Here is a 21,142-nt window from a genome sequence, read left to right on the forward strand (position 1 = left end):
CGAATAATCAGTAGATTATTTTATATAATACATTTACATTTTAGTCATTTAGCAGACGCTCTTATCCAGAGCGACTTACAGTTAGTGAGTGTATACATTTTTCATACTGGCCCCCCGTGGGAATTGAACCCACAACCCTGGCATTGCAAGCGCCATGCTCTACCAACTGAGCTACAGGAGGCCTATTAGTAGGATTATACGCTGTATTTCAATAGGGATTTAAGGTAAACAAATACAATTATATTAACGGTTTATGAGATAGACAGGTGAAAGACAATTCCCTGGTAAACATTTGATAATATCAATATCAACTCGTTGAAATTAGTAAGCCTCTCTGGTGCTGAGTGTTCACCCCCAACTCCACCCCACTCTGCTCAGGCTCTCTTACCTTGAGGATTAGAGGGGAAGTCGGTTTTAGCTCCAGGACCCCGGTGGGGCTAAGGAGTTCGAACACGGGGTCGGGGTAGTAGCTGAACGTCTCGTTGACCACCACCAGAGCGTGGACGTTGTCCATGTAGAAGCCGATCTCATCCGGCCCACTGCCCGTGTCTGAGAAGCCCCTCTCGGAGTCGGCAACCGACGGGGCCAGGCACACCATCACAGAGTTATTAAACACTGTGCAGTTCTGAGAGGGACGAGGGAGGGAAAATTGTTTAGAAAAGTGTGATATGATAAATTGTTTGGTCCCCTAGAGGACCCAGGTTGCTTGAACACCCACATAAAGATTTGTGTATTGGTTTATATATATATATATATATATCTCATTATAGTTTCTCTAATCCCCAGCTAAACATTCTGAAGTCTAGGAAAATGTTACTGCTTTGGTGTGTTGTGTTTATGTCTCCAGCCACTGCTAGTAGTTTCAGAACTGTAATAATCACCTATGCTGTATGCTTCTCTACAGGGACCACTAAACATGCTAACCAACATTGAGCACAAGGACCTCAGCAGCATTGTGTCTAGAGGAGAAGCTAGTTTAAACTGAGCACAAGGGACGGGGCATTAGGACACGGTCATTAAGCAGAAGTTGATTCCCTTCTGTTAGAACTGGAGGAAAGGTTAATGGAGCCCCGTGGTGCAAGGTGAGGGGGGTGAGGGGTGATTTGCCAACAACGCTTTGTTGTCCTGTGACATTTTAAAGGTTAAACGGTCTGGGGGGGTGTTGGATGTCTTGTTTCAAGGAGCAGGGCAGAAACAAGAGACAGAATGGGCAGACAGTCTGACGGGCACCTTGGAAGACACACCGCGTGACGAGGTGTGTGTAGGTGAGGTGTGTGTGTGTGAGTTTAAGGTGAGTGTGTGAGTGAGGTGCTGTTTGTTCACCCGCAACCACCTGCAATTGCTAATAACCATCTGCATTCTGCAACTGCCCGACTATACAGTGAGGGAAAAAAGTATTTGATCCCCTGCTGATTTTGTACGTTTGCCCACTGACAAAGACATGTTCAGTCTATAATTTTAATGGTAGGTTTATTTGAACAGTGAGAGACAGAATAACAACAAAAAAATCCAGAAAAATGCATGTCAAAAATGTTATAAATTGATTTGCATTTTAATGAAGGAAATAAGTATTTGACCCCTCTGCAAAACATGACTTAGTACTTGGTGGCTAAACCCTTGTTGGCAATCACAGAGGTCAGACGTTTCTTGTATTTGGCCACCAGGTTTGCACACATCTCAGGAGGGATTTTGTCCCACTCCTCTTTGCAGATCTTCTCCAAGTCATTAAGGTTTCGAGGCTGACGTTTGGCAACTCGAACCTTCAGCTCCCTCCACAGATTTTCTATGGTATTAAGGTATGGAGACTGGCTAGGCCACTCCAGGACCTTAATGTCCTTCTTCTTCAGCCACTCCTTTGTTGCCTTGGCCGTGTGTTTTGGGTCATTGTCATGCTGGAATACCCATCCACGACCCATTTTCAATGCCCTGGCTGAGGGAAGGACGTTCTCACCCAAGATTTGACGGTACATGGCCCTGTCCGTTGTCCCTTTGATGCGGTGAAGTTGTCCTGTCCCCTTAGCAGAAAAACACCCCCAAAGCATAATGTTTCCACCTCCATGTTTGACGGTGGGGATGGTGTTCTTGGGGTCATAGGCAGCATTCCTCCTCCTCCAAATACGGCGAGTTGAGTTGATGCCAAAGACCTTGATTTTTCACCCAGTTCTCCTCTGAATCATTCAGATGTTCATTGGCAAACTTCAGACGGGCCTGTATATGTGCTTTCTTGAGCAGGGGGACCATGCGGGCGCTGCGGGATTTCAGTCCTTCACGGCGTAGTGTGTTACCAATTGTTTTCTTGGTGACTATGGTCCCAGCTGCCTTGAGATCATTGACAAGATCCTCCCGTGTAGTTCTGGGCTGATTCCTCACCGTTCTCATGATCATTGCAACTCCACGAGGTGAGATCTTGCATGGAGCCCCAGGCCGAGGGAGAATGACAGTTATTTTGTGTTTCTTCCATTTGCGAATAATCGCACCAACAGTTGTCACCTTCTCACCAAGCTGCTTGGCGATGGTCTTGTAGCCCATTGCAGCCTTGTGTAGGTCTACAATCTTGTCCCTGACATCCTTGGAGAGCTCTTTGGACTTGGCCATGGTGGAGAGTTTGGAATCTGATTGATTGATTGCTTCTGTGGACAGGTGTCTTTTATACAGGTGACAAGCTGAGATTAGGAGGACACCCTTTAAGAGTGTGCTCCGAATCTCAGCTCGTTACCTGTATAAAAGACACCTGGGAGCCAGAAATCTTTCTGATTGAGAGGGGGTCAAATACTTATTTCCCTCATTAAAATGCAAATCAATTTATAACATTTTTGACATGCGTTTTTCTGGATTCTTTTGTTGTTATTCTGTCTCTCACTGTTCAAATAAACCTACCAATAACATTATAGACAGATCATTTCTTTGTCAGTGGGCAAACGTACAAAATCAGCAGGGGATCAAATACTTTTTTCCCTCACTGTATGTGATAAAGGGAAAATCTGAGGCCTGCACCCGACCCTAACTAGCTAATATATAAAATGCGCTGTAGGCTAATGTCAGAAATGGCTAACTATTTTTTGACAGGGGGTACAGGATTTTTTGGGCCTGATTTAGATATGTTTCTGCATATAATTTCCGAATATTTGGAAGGCTATTTGTTAGTCAACATGTCTATAATTAGATACATGCAGCTTTTCTTCTGTCATATGTTGCCCTAGAAGACTATATAATCCCTTGCTCACCAATAATGTATAGAATTCATGCTTCAATCTAGTTGACATCAGTAAAGTTCTCTGTCATCTCTGCTTTTTTCGCGAAGAAAATACATTTAGGGACAGCGGAGAAAATATAAATAATTCCAAATAACATCAGTTTGACCAATTGTAAGGAAATAGAAAGCTGCTAAAACTACCTAATATCTTTCTGATAAGATTTCAGTTCGGCTTGGATGCATTTTTTATGTGGTTTAAATACTATCAGCATTTATGATGCTGATAAAGATAGCACCTCTACCGACGGAATCTAACTGCGCATTTACATTCTCTCAAGATGCTGAAATAAATAAATTATATTTCTCCACTCCTGTTCCAGAGTCAAAATTTAGCCTACATATGGTGTATCATTTTACTGCAAGAAATGCTTAATTCTGCAGGAGTTAAATTTAAGGCTATGTGAGAGGTTATATACCTACAGTCAGTGTCCAGATTTCTGTTTCCATTTAACCCATCTGAACAATAGGCTACAGTTCTCTTGACGTGCCATAGGCTTATTTGAAGTCCTCATCTTGTGACTGTCGAATTTGTATAGCGCCTCAATATCATCACACATAACATAGCCGACGCTGCTATCATCCTCTTTTACCACTTCACCAAATCTTTCCCAAACAACATGACTTTTCTGGCCCTCCCTTCTCTTCATTTTCAACTCTCCATTTCGCAGCATTTCTTTTATTGAATTAAACTCTGACACTGTCATTTTTGCGTCTGTAGATCAACGTTAACTTTTTCTGCACGTTCCCAAAAGCATTTGGCGATTGGCGTGCAGGCTATTTGGCACGCATACAGTTAAACCCTGAAGCTTAGGCTTATGCACTAATAGCAGATAGCCTAAAATAATGAAAGAAAAACCGCAATGTAGCCTATATAAATTACACAAGAATTATACATTTATGGATTTTTTAAGGTATTGTTTCTCTTTATTCAACCCGTCCGTCCGTATTTTATTTATTTAACCTTTATTTAACCAGGTAAGCCAGTTGAGAACAAGTTCTCATTTACAACTGCGACCTGGCCAAGATAAAGCAAAGCAGTGCAATAAAAACAACAACAGAGTTACATATGCGGTAAACAAAACATAAAGTCAAAAATACAACAGAAAATATATTTACAGTGTTTGTGAATGTAGTAAATTATGGAGGTAAAGCAATAAATAGGCCATAGTGCAAAATAGTTACAATTTCGTATTAACACTGGAATGATAGATGATGTGCAAATAGAGATACTGGGGTGCAAATTAGCAAAATAAATAACAATATGGGGATGAGGTAGTTGGATGGGCTAATTACAGATGGGCTGTGTACAGGTGTAGTGATCGGTAAGCTGCTCTGACAACTGACGCCTAAAGTTAGTGAGGGAGATAAGAGTCTCCAGCTTCAGAGATTTTTGCAGTTCGTTCCAGTCATTGGCAGCAGAGAACTGGAAGGAATGGCGGCCAAAGGAGGTGTTGGCTTTGGGGATGACCAGTGAGATATACCTGCTGGAGCACAGACTACGGGTGGGTGTTGCTATGGTGACCAGTGAGCTAAGATAAGACGGGGATTTGCCTAGCAGTGACTTATAGATGACCTGGAGCCAGTGGGTTTGGCGACGAATATGCAGTGAGGGCCAGCCAACAAGAGCGTACAGGTCACAATGGTGGGTAGTATATGGGGCTTTGGTGACAAAACGGATGACACTGTGATAGACTACATCCAATTTGCTGAGTAGAGTGTTGGAGGCTATTTTGTAAATGACATCGCCGAAGTCAAGGATCGGTAGGATAGTCAGTTTTACGAGGGCATGTTTGGCAGCATGAGTGAAGGAGGCTTTGTTGCGAAATAGGAAGCCGATTCTAGATCTAACTTTTGATTGGAGATGCTTAATGCGAGTCTGGAAGGAGAGTTTACAGTCTAACCATACACCTAGGTATTTGTAGTTGTCCACATACTCTAGGTCAGACCCACCGAGAGTAGTGATTCTAGTCGGGTGGGCGGGTGCAAGCAGCATTCGGTTGAAGAGCATGCATTTAGTTTTACTAGTGTTTAAGAGCAGTTGGAGGCTACTGAAGGAGTGTTGTATGGCGTTGAAGCTCGTTTAGAGGTTTGTTAACACAGTGTCCAATGAAGGGCCAGATGTATACAAAATGGTATCGTCCGCATAGAGGTGGATCCGAGCGTCACCAGCAGCAAGAGCAACATCATTGATATACACAGAGAATAGAATCGGCCCGAGAATTGAACCCTGTGAAACCCCCATAGAGACTGCCAGATGTCCAGACAACAGGCCCTCCGATTTGACACATTGAACTCTATCTGAGAAGTAGTTGGTGAACCAGGCGAGGCAGTCATTTGAGAAACCAAGGCTATTTAGTCTGCCAATAAGAATGCGGTGGTTGACAGAGTCGAAAGCCTTGGCCAGGTCGATGAAGACGGCTGCGCAGTACTGTCTTTTATCGATCGCGGTTATAATATCGTTTAGGACCTTGAGCGTGGCTGAGGTGCACCCATGACCAGCTCGGAAACCGGATTGCATAGCGGAGAAGGTACAGTGGGATTCGAAATGGTCGGTGATCTGTTTGTTAACTTGGCTTTCAAAAACTTTCGAAAGGCAGGGCAGGATGGATATAGGTCTGTAACAGTTTGGATCTAGAGTTTCACCCCCTTTGAAGAGGGGGATGACCACGGCAGCTTTCCAATCTCTGGGGATCTCAGACGTTACGAAAGAGAGGTTGAACAGGCTAGTAATAGGGGTTGCAACAATTTCGGCGGCTAATTTTAGAAAGAAACGGTCCAGATTGTCTTGCCCAGCTGATTTGTAGGGATACAGATTTTTCAGCTCTTTCAGAACATCAGCTGTCTGAATTTGTGTAAAGGAGAAGTGGGGGGGGGCAAGGGCAAGTTGCAGTGGAGGGTGCAGAGCTGGTGGCCAGGGTAGTGGTAGCCAGGTGGAAAGCATGGCCAGCCGTAGCAAAATGCTTGTTGAAATTCTCAATTATTGTAGATTTATCGGTGGTGACAGTGTTTCCTAGCCTCAGTGCAGTGGGCAGTTGGGAGGAGGTGCTCTTATTCTCCATGGACTTTACAGTGTCCCAAAACCTTTTGGAGTTAGCGCTACAGGATGCAAATTTATGTTTGAAAAAGCTAGCCTTTGTTTTCCTAACTGATTGTGTATATTGGTTCCTGACTTCCCTGAAAAGTTGCATATCGCGGGGGCTGTTCGATGCTAATGCAGTACGCCACAGGATGTTTTTGTGCTGGTCAAGGGCAGTCAAGTCTGAGGAGAACAAGGGGCTGTTCTTAGTTCTGAATTTTTTGAATGGGGCATGCTTATTTAAGATTGAGAGGAAAGCACTTTTAAAGAACAACCAGGCATCCTCTACTGATTTAATGACCCTAAACCCGCCCGCCCCGCGGATATAACCGCTGGGACTGCGGGTTATGAGTCAACCCGCGCATCACTAGTGTGTGAGTGAGGTATGTGTGTGAGTGAGGTATGTGTGAGTGAGGTGTTTGTGTGAGTGAGGTGTGTGTGTGTGAGTGAGGTGTGTGTGTGTGTGAGTGAGGGGTGTATAAGTGAGTGAGTGAGATATGTGTGAGTGAGGTGTGTTTGAATAAGTGAGGTGTGTGTGAATAAGTGAGTTGGGTGTGAGTGAGGTGTGTGTGAATAAGTGAGGTGTGTGTGAATAAGTGAGGTGTGTGTGTGAGTGAGGTGTGTGTGAATAAGTGAGGTGTGTGTGTGAGTGAGGTGTGTGTGAGTGATGTGTGTGTATTGAGGTGTCTGGCCAGGTCCATACTCACATGGAAAGACTCGGCGGAGCCGTACTTAGCTCTGATCTTGGGCTCTCTGATGGTGGCTAGGTTAGTTCCACTGATGGTCAACAGGGTTCCACCACTGACGAGACAAAATAATAACTTGGTTAACAATTATGTAAATGTGAGCATGCATAGCAAATTAGTAGATTGAAGTATATTCAGTTGCCAGCTTTGGGTGAAGTTGTGAATATACACCCTGAATGTAAGACGTGTTGTATGTGTACTGTAACTACTAGGAGACAGTCACAAATGGAGTGACTAGTTACAATCCCAGTGTCTGGAAAGCCAGTGCATAATAACACCCACTTTGTCTGGAAAGTAATGCTTGCCTCCATCCCCTGTGATTTCCTTTATCTACCCTGGTGAGTGCTGTGTTCTCTGCTGTCGACTTCCTTCCCCCTGCATGCATGGACAGGCAGCTTCTGGCTGAGGCTGGGGCTAAGGCTGGGGATAAGGCTGAGACTGCCTTAATACAGCTGGAAGCCGACACCAACTTATCCACAGATGATGTTATTTGTGTAAAGCCTCTACCTCCAGCCCGGCTCTCACATTGTGAGAAAGCCCTCTTAACTCAGCTATACACTTCAGGAAATAACCGACGGGACATTGAGAATAGACTCTCTCTCCTCCCCACCAGTGCAGCCTCAGCCCTATCCAGAGCCTCAGCCCCATCCAGAGCCCCAGCCCCTTCCAGAGCCCCAACCCCAGTCCCTTCCAGAGCCACAACCCCATCCAGAGCCTCAGCCCCATCCCCTTCCAGAGCCCTATCCCCATCCAGAGCCCCAGCTCCTTCCAGAACCCCAACCCCAGTCCCTTCCAGAGCCACAACCCCTTCCAGAGCCACAGCCCCATCCCCTTCCAGAGCCCCATCCCCATCCAGAGCCCCAGCACTTTCCAGAACCCCAACCCCAGTCCCTTCCAGAGCCACAACCCCTTCCAGAGCCACAGCCCCATCCCCTTCTAGAGCCACATCCCCATTCAGAGCCCCAGCACTTTCCAGAACCCAAACCCCAGTCCCTTCCAGAGCCACAACCCCTTCCAGAGCCACAGCCCCATCCCCTTCCAGAGCCCCATCCCCATTCAGAGCCCCAGCACTTTCCAGAACCCAAACCCCAGTCCCTTCCAGAGCCACAACCCCTTCCAGAGCCACAGCCCCATCCCCTTCCAGAGCCCCATCCCCATTCAGAGCCCCAGCACTTTCCAGAACCCCAACCCCAATCCCTTCCAGAGCCCCATCCCCTTCCAGAGCCCCATCCCCATTCAGAGCCCCAGCCCCTTCCAGAGCCCTAGTCCCAGCCAGAGCCCCAGCCCCATCCCCATCCAGAGCCCCAAGCCCCGCCCCATCCCCAGCTCTAGCCCCAGCCACTATCTGCGTGGAGCTCATCTCAAGCAGCAACATGGCTCCACTGGGCTTTGACAAAGTAACAGAATGGATTCCTGCTTTTTCTTCTCCCTTTTCATTCTCTCTCAATTACTCTTTCGCTTCCCTTCTACTTTGTTAATCGAATTCTCTCCCTTTGCTGTATATTTGAAGCAATTTAGCATCTACTTATTCAATCAATAAGCTATTTATTCCACTCCAGAAAACCAAGAAGTGTTTTAATCTAGTGTCTTTTTTTTCAGAAAGTTACAAATACGATATGAGCAAATCTAATTTATCAATCTCAGTATAGAACTCCCTATTCAAAACATTGCAATGCAGTGAATGTGCACTGCAGTTAACATAGACAGTAGAACTTTATGAACAGATGAACAAACATGTTGTTCACACATCTCCTAGCCACTGGTTTATGCTATGCTGCCAGGATTGTATGGATGAGGCATTTGGGCCTGTAGCGATCACATCAATCACCTGAGAGAATTTTGTCTTTGAGAGATCCAGGAATCTCAGTCCTTTTGTCTCTTGTTTTTGATTTGTTCATGTATGTGTGCATGTGTTCCCGTCTGTTTTCTGGTTGCTATTACGCACTGGGCCAGATGGAGCCCAGATCTGAGGCGAATCACTGGAGACATTGGGGGGGACAGTCAGTCGGTTTGCCCATTCAACCATCCAGGCTAAGGCTCTGTAGCCGGGCAGGCCAGGCAACCCCTGGGTGGGCTCACCCCCCCCCCCGGTCTGGGGCAGCAGTTGGGCCACAGCTGCTCCACAGCCAATCCCACAGACAGAGCGACGGGAATACTCTCCATTCATTTCTAACAGCCTATTACAGTGGGGGAAAAAAGTATTTAGTCAGCCACCAATTGTGCAACTTCTCCCACTTAAAAAGATGAGAGAGGCCTGTAATTTGCATCATAGGTACACGTCAACTATGACAGACAAATTGAGAAAAAAAAAATCCCGAAAATCACATTGTAGGATTTCTAATGAATTTATTTGCAAATGATGGTGGAAAATAAGTATTTGGTCACCTACAAACAAGCAAGATTTCTGGCTCTCACAGACCTGTAACTTCTTCTTTAAGAGGCTCCTCTGTCCTCCACTCGTTACCTGTATTAATGGCACCTGTTTGAACTTGTTATCAGTATTAAAGACACCTGTCCACAACCTCAAACAGTCACACTCCAAACTCCACTATGGCCAAGACCAATGAGCTGTCAAAGGACACCAGAAACAAAATTGTAGACCTGCACCAGGCTGGGAAGACTGAATCTGCAATAGGTAAGCAGCTTGGTTTGAAGAAATCAACTGTGGGAGCAATTATTAGGAAATGGAAGACATACAAGACCACTGATAATCTCCCTCGATCTGGGGCTCCACACAAGATCTCACCCCGTGCGGTCAAAATGATCACAAGAACGGTGAGCAAAAATCCCAGAACCACACGGGGGGAACTAGTGAATGACCTGCAGAGAGCTGGGACCAAAGTAACAAAGCCTACCATCAGTAACACACTACGCCACCAGGGACTCAAATCCTGCAGTGCCAGACGTGTCCCCCTGCTTAAGCCAGTACATGTCCAGGCCCGTCTGAAGTTTGCTAGAGTGCATTTGGATGATCCAGAAGAGGATTGGGAGAATGTCATATGGTCAAATGAAACCAAAATATAACTTTTTGGTAAAAACTCAACTCGTCGTGTTTGGAGGACAAGGAAATGCTGAGTTGCATCCAAAGAACACCATACCTACTGTGAAGCATGGGGGTGGAAACATCATGCTTTGGGGCTGTTTTTCTGCAAAGGGACCAGGACGACTGATCCGTGTAAAGGAAAGAATGAATGGGGCCATGTATCGTGAGATTTTGAGTGAAAACCTCCTTCCATCAGCAAGGGCATTGAAGATGAAACGTGGCTGGGTCTTTCAGCATGACAATGATCCCAAACACACCGCCCGGGCAACGAAGGACTGGCTTTGTAAGAAGCATTTCAAGGTCCTGGAGTGGCTTAGCCAGTCTCCAGATCTCAACCCCATAGAAAATATGTGGAGGGAGTTGAAAGACCGTGTTGCCCAGCGACAGCCCCAAAACATCACTGCTCTAGAGGAGATCTGCATGGAGGAATGGGCCAAAATACCAGCAACAGTGTGTGAAAACCTTGTGAAGACTTACAGAAAACTTTTGACCTGTGTCATTGCCAACAAAGGGTATATAACGAAGTATTGAGAAACTTTAGTTATTGACCCAATACTTATTTTCCACCATCATTTGCAAATAAATTCATAAAAAATCCTACAATGTGATTTTCTGGATTTTTTTTTCTCATTTTGTCTGTCATAGTTGACATGTACCTATGATGAAAATTACAGGCCTCTCTCATCTTTTTAAGTGGGAGAACATGCACAATTGGTGGCTGACTAAATACTTTTTTCCCCCACTGTATATCAAACTATTGTAGATGCAGAAGGAAGTGGTGTCAACAGAGACAGAAGGGCTGTGGCATCTTGTAACAGTTCTTTGGTTTAACATGTTTACCAGGAAGCAGAGCAATCTGTGTCAATGTGGGCATTTCACAAGGTTCTGTATTTACACACATAAGTGGTGTGCCCCTCGCTAACTCGTGGGACATCTCTAAGTGTCTCTTTTAAAGAGGTGCCACTGTAGCTACACTACTGTACCCCAGACCAGCACCAGAGAACCAGGCGATACCCATGTAAATACCCAGATCTCCTCCCTACCTAGCAATACTCCAGTCGGGTTCGATCCTCAGGATGGTGGGGTCATCAGTATAGTTGTATTTGACCTCTGGGTTCCTCAGCTCAGCAGAGTCGATGTCCACCATGACTGGTGTGCTGCCTGGTGTCAGCCCCGCTGGGGTCACACACACTATCTCTCGGGAATTCCTCCTGCAGGGACAGAGAGGGTGGTTAAAGGATGATACAGATGACTGCTTTTCTTGTCAATGTAACTGGTAAAGGTCCAAGATTGTGCACCTCTCTCCCTGAAAACTAAATGGCAATACCTGTATGAACATGAAAAAGCGTTTCATGGACAAAACACTGATGATTTGTTCTGTGTGTGTTTCCCATTGGCATTGATACAATTCATACTGTCCACTGCTTGTCATAGCACACAATAACTACAATATCTAGTATGAAGCACTGTTGAATGATGCTTGAATTTGTGGGAGAGTGCCGTAGTCTTTCTAGGAGTGGAAAGGAGTGATTCTGGTGCGATTCCCAAGTCCTGCCTGGAGACGTGCCTGCAATGTCTCCTCTGATTCTCCTCGCCCCGTTTCCATGGGAACCCCCTGAACATGGTACGCTCCACAAACCCTCCCAAGACTGCACATATCTTGACAAGGTGTCTGTGACAAAGGGTGGATCACCCCCCTGTATCTCCCCTCACTCTCACTCCCCTGTATCTCCCCTCACTCCCCCTGTATTCCCCTCACCCCCCCGTATCTTCCCTCACTACCCCTGTATTCCCCTCACTCTCACTCCCCCTGTATCTCCCCTCACTCCCCCTGTATCTCCCCTCACTCCCCTTGTATCTCCCCTCACCCCCCCTGTATTCCCCTCACTCTCACTCCCCCTGTATCTCCCCTCACTCTCACTCCCCCTGTATCTCCCCTCACTCTCACTCCCCCTGTATCTCCCCTCACTCCCCCTCACTCCCCCTGTATCTCCCCTCACCCCCCCTGTATCTCCCCTCACTCCCACTCCCCCTGTATCTCCCCTCACTCCCCCTATATCTCTCCTCACTCCCCCTGTATCTCCCCTCACTACCCCTGTATTTCCCCTCACCCCCCCCCCCCCGTATCTCCCCTCACTCTCACTCCCCCAGTATCTCCCCTCACTCCCACTCCCCCTGTATCTCCCCTCACTCCCCCTGTATTCCCCTCACCCTCCCTATCTCCCCTCACTCCCCCTGTATTCCCCTCACCCTCCCTATCTCCCCTCACTACCCCTGTATTCCCCTCACTCTCACTCCCCCTGTATCTCCCCTCACCCCCCCCTGTATCTCCCCTCACTCTCACTTCCCCTGTATCTCCCCTCACTCCCCTTGTATCTCCCCTCACTCTCACTCCCCCTGTATCTCCCCTCATTCCCCCTGAATTCCCCTCACCCTCCCTATCTCCCCTCACTCCCCCTGTATTCCCCTCACCCTCCCTATCTCCCCTCACTACCCCTGTATTCCCCTCACTCTCACTCCCCCTGTATCTCCCCTCACCCCCCCCTGTATCTCCCCTCACTCTCACTTCCCCTGTATCTCCCCTCACTCCCCTTGTATCTCCCCTCACTCTCACTCCCCCTGTATCTCCCCTCATTCCCCCTGTATCCCCCCCCCCCGGCAGGAACCTGGCTCTCACACTACCTGGCTGGGCTCTACCTACCTCTCAGCTGCAATGCAGAGCACCCCCGCTTTCAACAGGCATTCTGTTAATATTCCTCATACAGGTGTAGACTGAGATCTACTGTTCCCTGCACTAGGTGTTGCACAGCAATGGGTCCGCTCCACTGTGATATGAGCTAAAAATAGGTAGACAGACAGAAAGCCTGATTTGACAGACTAACTGACACTCACTTTTTGAAGTGGCAGAGGTGGCGTCCAATGTTGACAGACACAGAGCTGCCGGCGTTGAGGTGGTTGCCCTCTATGGTGATCCTGGTGCCTCCTGAGAGAGGGCCCTGGGCAGGCAGCACCCGCGTGAAGAAGGGCGTCTGTAGGAGGGGGAACCATAAGACACGTTTATTATGCATTCAACAAAATGACCAATAATCATTGTGCAATGTAAGGATCCATCTATCCCTGACCATGGCTGTGTCATCTGGGTGCTACTTACCACGAAGGTGAATGCTCGGGGTGAGAGGGCTCTATAGTCTGCCAGGCAGTCCCTCACACACACCTCCACGTTAGCCTCCTGCACTCGGTAGCCCGTGGCGTCGTTCAGCAAACACACAATTCTGTAGGAGAGAGGGGTGATGGTAGGGAAGGTATGAGTGAGGAAAAGGGAGAGGAGTTAGAGACACATGGGATGACACACGTGTTGAGCTCACCTGTAGCTACAGTAAGGCTGTCTGGTATTTGTGTAGTGATTCCTCCAATTTTAAAGGGAGCATCTACTATCTACATGCTCTATGGAGAGATTGTTTGATCTATCTAAATTCAATTATTGAGCTGTATATATAGGGGAGAGCAGGGAGGTCAAAGGAGAGGAAAGAGAAAGCTGAAGAGGAGAAGAGGATGTCTATACACTGAGCAGAGGAAGAAAATAATAGACAGGTGAAGAGAGATGGACAGAAGGACAATGTCAACAGGAAGCAGAAGAGGATGAGATGGGATATACACTGAGAGGAGAGGAGGAGGGAGATAGAGGACACGTAGAAGGAGGGGTGGGTGATGGTGAGAGTGGTGAGTGCCAGGCAGCTGAGCCTCCTCACCTCTCAGAGCTGATGTACTCCTCTTCGATGGGGATACAGGGCACCTTGCCCAGACGCACTCCTGTCTGGATGTCCCTGAACTGCAGGCCCAGGTTCTCCCCCGTGATGGTCAGCCTGGTGCCCCCCTGTCTCGGCCCCGTCTCCGGAAACAGCTGCAAGACAAACACACAGGGAGGAATGGAGGGAAGAATGGAAGGAGGGAGGGAGATAAGAAGATCAATGTCAGAACCAATGACTGTTTGGTTAGAAGTCACTGAGAGGCAAGGTAAGGCCAACCCCTTGTATTGTAAGTGTATGCAGGGCTGACCAAATGGCACTTTGTGTGGGAGACTTTATGTCTGCTGCACAGACCCTATGGACGCTCTAATCTAGAGCGCCTGGTTAAATTGTGCTTAGGATTTTTTTTTAAACTCTTTCCATGGTTCAAGTAGGAAGAAATCGATGTCAATGTTTAACAAATTTGTGAGTGTGCTACAAATACTATCATCATATATTCAAATATTGAATTACTTTGACATATTGAATTATGTTATATTATGCTAATTTCCCTATGGTGGACAGAATGTGTTACTACATTACACAGACTGATGTTTTCACCACACAAGAATTACAGGAAATACACATCCTTTTTACCTCAGATTTGTGATGTTAGTATTAAAGCTTATAGTCTTCACGATCTCAGAAAATCGATCGCTTAAAACAGATCAATACTTTTTGGTTTAGTACCAGTGTTTTTGTTATACGTGCCAGTCCGTAGTGGGACTTTAGAACGCAGCTGTAATTGTCAGACCACGCTGGCTATAATTTTTTCTTATTAATGTCTCTGGCCTCACTTGAATTCATGGATTTGAGGGTTAAGCTATCACTCAAATGAAAGCCAACCCCTGTCGATATTTAATCAAATCAAATTTTATTTGCCACATACGCCGAATACAACAGGTGTAGATATTACAGTGAAATGCTTACTTACAAGCCCTTAACCAACAATGCATTTTTTTAAGATAAAAAAAATAAAAGTGTTAAGTAAAAAAAAATAAAGCAAATAACTAAAGAGCAGCAGTAAAATAAAATAACAGTAGGGAGGCTATATACAGGGGGGTACCGGTGCAGAGTCAATGTGCGGGAGCACTGGCTAGTCGAGGCAATTGAGGAAATATGTACATGTGGGTAGAGTTAAAGTGACTATGCATAAATAATGAACAGAGTAGCAGCAACGTAAAAGAGGGGGGTGGGGGTGGGGGAGCAGTGCAAATAGTCTGGGTAGCAATGATTAGCTGTTCAGGAGTCTTATGGCTTGGGGGTAGAAGCTGTTGAGAAGCCTTTTGGACCTAGACATGGTGCGCCGGTACCGCTTGCTGTGCGGTAGCAGAGAGAACAGTCTATGACTAGGGTGGCTGGAGTCTTTGACAATTTTGAGGGCCTTCCTCTGACACCGCCTGGTATAGAGGTCCTGGATGGCAGGAAGCTTGGCCCCAGTGATGTACTGGGCCGTACGCACTACCCTCTGTAGTGCCTTGCGGTCGGAGGCCGAGCAGTTGCCATACCGGGCGGTGATGCAACCAGTCAGGATGCTCTCGATGGTGCAGCTGTCGAACCTTTTGAGGATCTGAGGACCCATGGCAAATCTTTTCAGTCTCCTGAGAATAGACTTTGTCGTGCCCTCTTCACAACTGTCTTGGTGTGTTTGGACTATGATAGTTCGTTGGTGATGTGCACACCCAGGAACTTGAAGATCTCAACCTGTTCCACTACAGCCCCGTCGATGAGAATGGGGGCGTGCTCAGTCCTCTTTTTTTCCCCTGTAGTCCACAATCATCTCCTTTGTAGTGATCACGTTGAGGGAGAGGTTGTTATCCTGGCACCACACGGCGAGGTCTCGGACCTCCTCCCTATAGGCTGTCTCATCGTTGTCGGTGATCAGGCCTACCACCGTTGTGTCGTCAGCAAACTTAATGATGGTGTTGGAGTCGTGCCTGGCCATGCAGTCATGGGTGAACAGGGAGTACAGGAGGGGACTGAGCACGCACCCCTGAAGGGCCCCCGTGTTGAGGATCAGCGTGGCAGATGTGTTGTTACCTACCCTTACCACCTGGGGGCGGCCCGTCAGGAAGTCCAGGATCCAGTTGCAGAGGGAGGTGTTTAGTCCCAGGATCCTTAGCTTAGTGATGAGATTTGAGGGCACTATGGTGTTGAATGCTGAGCTGTAGTCAATGAACAGCATTCTCACGTAGGTGTTCCTCTTGTCCAGGTGGGAAAAGGGCAGTGTGGAGTGCAATAGAGATTGCATCATCTGTGGATCTGTTGGGGCGGTATGCAAATTGGAGTGGGTCTAGGGTTTCTGGGATAATGGTGTTGATGTGAGCCATGACCAGCCTTTCAAAGCACTTCATGGCTACAGACTTGAGTGCTACGGGTCGGTAGTCATTTAGGCAGGTTATCTTAGTGTCCTTGGGCACAGGGACTATGGTGGTCTGCTTGAAACATGTTGGTATTACAGACTCAGTCAGGGATATGTTGAAAATGTCAGTGAAGAAACTTGCCAGTTGGTCAGCACATGCTCGGAGTACACGTCCTGGTAATCCGTCTGGCCCTGCGGCCTTGTGAATATTGACCTGCTTAAAAGTCTTACTCACATCGGCTACAGAGAGCGCGATCACATAGTCATCCGGAACAGCTGGTGCTCTCATGCATGCTTCAGCGTTGCTTGCCTCGAAGCGAGCATAGAAGGGATTTAGCTCTTCTGGTAGGCTTGTGTCACTGGGCAGCTCGCGGCTGTGCTTCCTTTTGTAGTCTGTAATAGTTTTCAAGCCCTGCCACATCCGACGAGCGTCAGAGCCGGTGTAATACGATTCAATCTTAGTCCGGTATTGACTATTTGCCTGTTTGATGGATCGTCGGAGGGCATAGCGGGATTTCTTATAAGCGTCCGGGTTAGAGTCCCGCTCCTTGAAAGCGGCTGTCAAGGCGTCAGTGTAATGCGGTAGGACGCACCAGGGACACATGCTCGGCCCGTGTATATGAGAATGTCATCAATATACACCACTACACCCTGTCCGTGCAGGTCCCTGAAAATCTCATCAACAAAGGATTGGAAGACTGATGGAGCATTCATCAACCCGTTTGGCATGACGAGGTACTCATAGTGCCCAGAGGTGGTACTGAATGCTGTCTTCCACTCATGTCCCCTGTAGCTCAGTTGGTAGAGCATGGCGCTTGCAACGCCAGGATTGTGGGTTAGTTTCCCACGGGGGGCCAGTATGAAAATGTATGCACTCACTAACTGTAAGTCGCTCTGGATAAGAGCGTCTGCTAAATGACGTAAATGTAAAATGTAAAATCTCCCTCCCGGATACGCACCAGGTTGTATGCGCTCCTGAGATCCAATTTAGTGAAGAAGCGCGCCCCGTGCAATGACTCCGTCATACTAGCAATCAGAGGTAGTGGATAGCTGTACTTCACAGTGATCTGATTAAGACCACGGTAGTCAATGCACGGGCGTAAGCCACCATCCTTCTTCTTCACAAAAAAGAAACTTGAGAAGACAGGGGAAGTGGAAGGCCGAATGTATCCCTGCCTCAGAGATTCAGTGACATATGTTTCCATAGCCGCCGTCTCCTCCTGTGACAGAGGATACACGTGACTCCGGGGAAGTTCAGCGCCTACCTGGAGGTTTATCGCACAATCCCCCTGTCGATGGGGTGGTAATTGAGTCACCTTCTTTTTACAGAAGGCGAGAGCCAAATCGGCATATTCAGGCAGAATGTGCATGTTGGAAACCTGGTTTGGACTTTCCACCGTAGTTGCCCCTATGGAAACACCTACACACACATACATTTACATTTTAGTCATTTAGCAGACGCTCTTATCCAGAGCGACTTACATTATCGTTTTATTTTTCATACTGGCTCCCCGTGGGAATTGAACCCACAACCCTGGCGTTGCAAACGCCATGCTCTACATCCCTGCCGGCCATTCCCTCCCCTACCCTAGACGACGCTGGGCCAATTGTGCGCCGCCCCATGGGTCTCCCGGTCGTGGCCGGCTACGACAGAGCCTGGATTCGAACCAGGATCTCTAGTGGCACAGCTAGCACTGCGATGCAGTGCCTTAGACCACTGCGCCACTCGGGAGACACCTCCCTGAGCACTGACTTGACCATCCCTTGAGAGCCCTCTGTTGCCATGAAATAGTGGGGTCATGAGAGGTTTAACCAGGGAAGCCCCAACACCACTGGAAATGCAGGAGAATCAATCAGGATAGAGACACATTTTTTCCTCATGACCCTCCTGCGTCTTCATCCAGAGTGGAGCTGTGACCTCCCTAATCAGACCTGACCCTAAAGGGTGACTATCTAGGGCATGTACAGGGAAGGGCACATCAACATGCACAATAGGAATCCCTAAACTACGGGAAAACTGACGATCAATAAAGTTCCCAGCTGCACCTGAATCTACTAGCGCCTTATGCTGGTAATGAGGGGAAAACTCTGGAAATACAACATCTATACACATATGCGCAACAGGGAGCTCTGGGTGAGTCGGGTGCCTACTCACCTGAAACGGTCCACCAGTGCTCTGCCTACTGCTTCGACTCCTTAAAGACCCTCCCCAGCAACGACCAGCAGTGTGTCCTCTGCGGCCACAGTTGGTGCAGGGGACGGCCCCTCTACCTGTCTCCCTAAGAGCAGCACCTCCGAGCTCCATAGGGGTAGGGTCGGAGGTGCTGGGGATGGAATGGACGGCCCCTGATCCAGACGTCCGCGGGTGGCCAACAGGTTATCCAGCCTGATTGACATATCCACCAGTTGGTCCAGGTTAAGGTTGGTGTCCCTGCAGGCCAGTTCCCGACGAACGTCCTCCCTTAGGCTGCATCGGTAGTGGTCGATAAGGGCCCTCTCATTCCATCCTGCGCTGGCAGCCAGAGTCCCAAAGTCCAGTGCAAAATCCTGTGCGCTCCTCTTCCCCTGTCTGAGGTGGAATAGACGTTCGCCCGCCACTCTCCACTCCGGTGGATGATCGAATACTGGCCGAAAGCGGCGGGTAACCTGGATGGTTGCCAGGTATAGCTCTACCTGGAGCAGAAAACCCTGACACCCGGCAGCTGTACCGTCGTATGCCCTCGGGAGCGAGAGCCGAATCCCACTGGACCCAGGTGGTGAAAAGGTGGACAGCGGTGTAGGTGGTGGTGTAGCTGGAGGAGGAATAGGAAAACCTCCTCTCTCCCATCGCTCCATAGTATTCACCACGCGTTCCATTGCGGTGCCGAGAGCCTGGATCATGATCGCTTGTTGTTGGACGCGTTCCTCCGTCGATCCGGCTGGCATGGCTGTACCTGCTGACTCCATTATTGGTGCGTGTTTCTGTCAAGGCGTCAGTGTAATGCGGTAGGACGAAGTCAGGCGCAGGACACAGAGCTAATCGAAAAAACATACTTTACTCGTAGGTATCTTAATGAACATACCTCCACGCAGGGAGGAACAAACCCGCTCACATACGACAACCAAAACATGAACAAACACGCACAACACACAGTGTGAGCCAGAGGATTAAATAGGGAAGACATAATTACATGATGGGAAACAGGTGAGACCAATAAAGACAAAACAAGTAGAACATAGAAACATGGATCGGTAGCAGCTAGTACTCCGATCCGAAGCCTGCCCGAGCAAGGAGGAGGGGCAGCCTCGGCTGAATTCGTGACAGCGGCAGCTCTACCCTTTAGCTCAGTGCGGATGTTGCCTGTAATCCATGGCTTCTGGTTGGGGTATGTACGTACGGTCACTGTGGGGAAGACGTCATCGATACACTTATTGATGAAGCCAGTGACTGATGTGGTGTACTCCTCAATGCTATCTGAAGAATCCCAGAACATATTCCAGTCTGTGCTAGCAAAACAGTCCTGTAGCTTAGCATCTGCATCATCTGACCACTTTTTTATTAACCAAGTCACTGCTGCTTCCTGCTTTAGTTTTTGCTTATACGCAGGAATCAGGAGGATAGAGTTATGGTCAGATTTGCCAAATGGAGGGCGAGGGAGAGCTTTGTATGCATCTCTGTGTGTGGAGTAAAGGTGGTCTAGAGTTTTTTTTCCTCTGGTTGCACATTTAACATGCTGGTAGAAATGAGGTAGAACGGATTTAAGTTTCCCTGCATTAAAGTCCCCGGCCACTAGGAGCGCTGCCTCTGGATGAGCGTTTTACTGTTTACTTATGGCCTTATACAGCTCATTGAGTGCAATCTTAATGCCAGCATCGGTTTGTGGTGGTAGATAGACAGCTACGAAAAATATAGATGAAAAGTCTCTTGATAAATAGTGTGGTCTACAGCTTATCATGAGATACTCTACCTCAGGCGAGCAAAACCTTGAGACTTCCTTAGTATTAGATTTTGTGCACCAGCTGTTGTTTACAAATATACACAGACCGCCACCCCTTGTCTTACCGGAGTCAGCCGTTCTATCCTGCCGATGTAGCGTATATCCCATCAGCTGTATGTTGTCCATGTCGTCGCTCAGCCACGACTCGGTGAAACATAAGATATTACAGTTTTTAATGTCCCGTTGGTAGGATAACCGTAATCTTAGGTCATCCAATTTGTTCTCAAATGATTGAACATTGGCTAATAGGATTGATGGAAGAGGCAGTTTACTCGCTCGCCGTCGGATCCTTACAAGGCACCCGGACCTACGTCCACGATATCTCTGTCTCTTTCTCATGCGAATGACGGGGATTTGGGCCTTGTCAGGTGTCTGTAGGATATCCTTTGCGTCCAGCTCGTTGAAGAAACAATCTTCGTCCAATATGAGGTGAGTAATCGCTGTCCTGATATCTAGAAGCTCTTTTTGGTCATAAGAGACGGTGGCAGAAACATTATGTACAGAATAAATTACAAATAACGCGAAAAAACACACATAATAGTACAATTGGTTAGTGGTTAGAGGGCTGTAAAACGGCAGCCATCTTCTCCGGCGCCACCGAGTTGGTGATTCGTTGAAATGATCTACTCAGAAAAGTGTTGTGTTTCCTTTTCCTTATTTGCCGTCTACCAAAATAATTTTCTCACAGAGATATAAGTTGATAAGTGGCTATGACAGGTTGTCATCTATCAACAGATACTGTATATGCAGTATACCCAAGTTCATTGAGGTTTGTCTGTTAGAAGAGCGCAAACCGTAGCCTACATGTCGCCGCAGTTACTGTATTATCCCAGTTCAATTGATTTCAATACAATATCAACGTGAGTGCTTAATTTGCATGTTCTATTGACTACAGTAGAA

The 21,142-nt window shown here is 47.6% G+C and overlaps 1 protein-coding gene across 1 annotated transcript in view; it reads right to left on the reverse strand.

Moving 5' to 3' along the window:
* Window positions 1-21,142, reverse strand: part of LOC311148098 (plexin-A1-like) — a gene marked incomplete at its 5' end in the record, with an annotated part of 48,696 nt that overhangs the window by 25,249 nt on the left and 2,305 nt on the right. Inside the window, 6 exons of the mRNA XM_084185009.1 lie at window positions 389-625; window positions 7,037-7,130; window positions 11,162-11,329; window positions 13,011-13,147; window positions 13,270-13,390; window positions 13,868-14,019. Coding sequence (XP_084041135.1) covers window positions 389-625; window positions 7,037-7,130; window positions 11,162-11,329; window positions 13,011-13,147; window positions 13,270-13,390; window positions 13,868-14,019 — 909 coding nt within the window. The remainder of the gene's footprint in view (window positions 1-388; window positions 626-7,036; window positions 7,131-11,161; window positions 11,330-13,010; window positions 13,148-13,269; window positions 13,391-13,867; window positions 14,020-21,142) is intronic.

The sequence above is a fragment of the Coregonus lavaretus genome (genome assembly GCF_964263955.1).
Source record: "Coregonus lavaretus genome assembly, chromosome: 20".
Taxonomy (NCBI): domain Eukaryota; kingdom Metazoa; phylum Chordata; class Actinopteri; order Salmoniformes; family Salmonidae; genus Coregonus; species Coregonus lavaretus.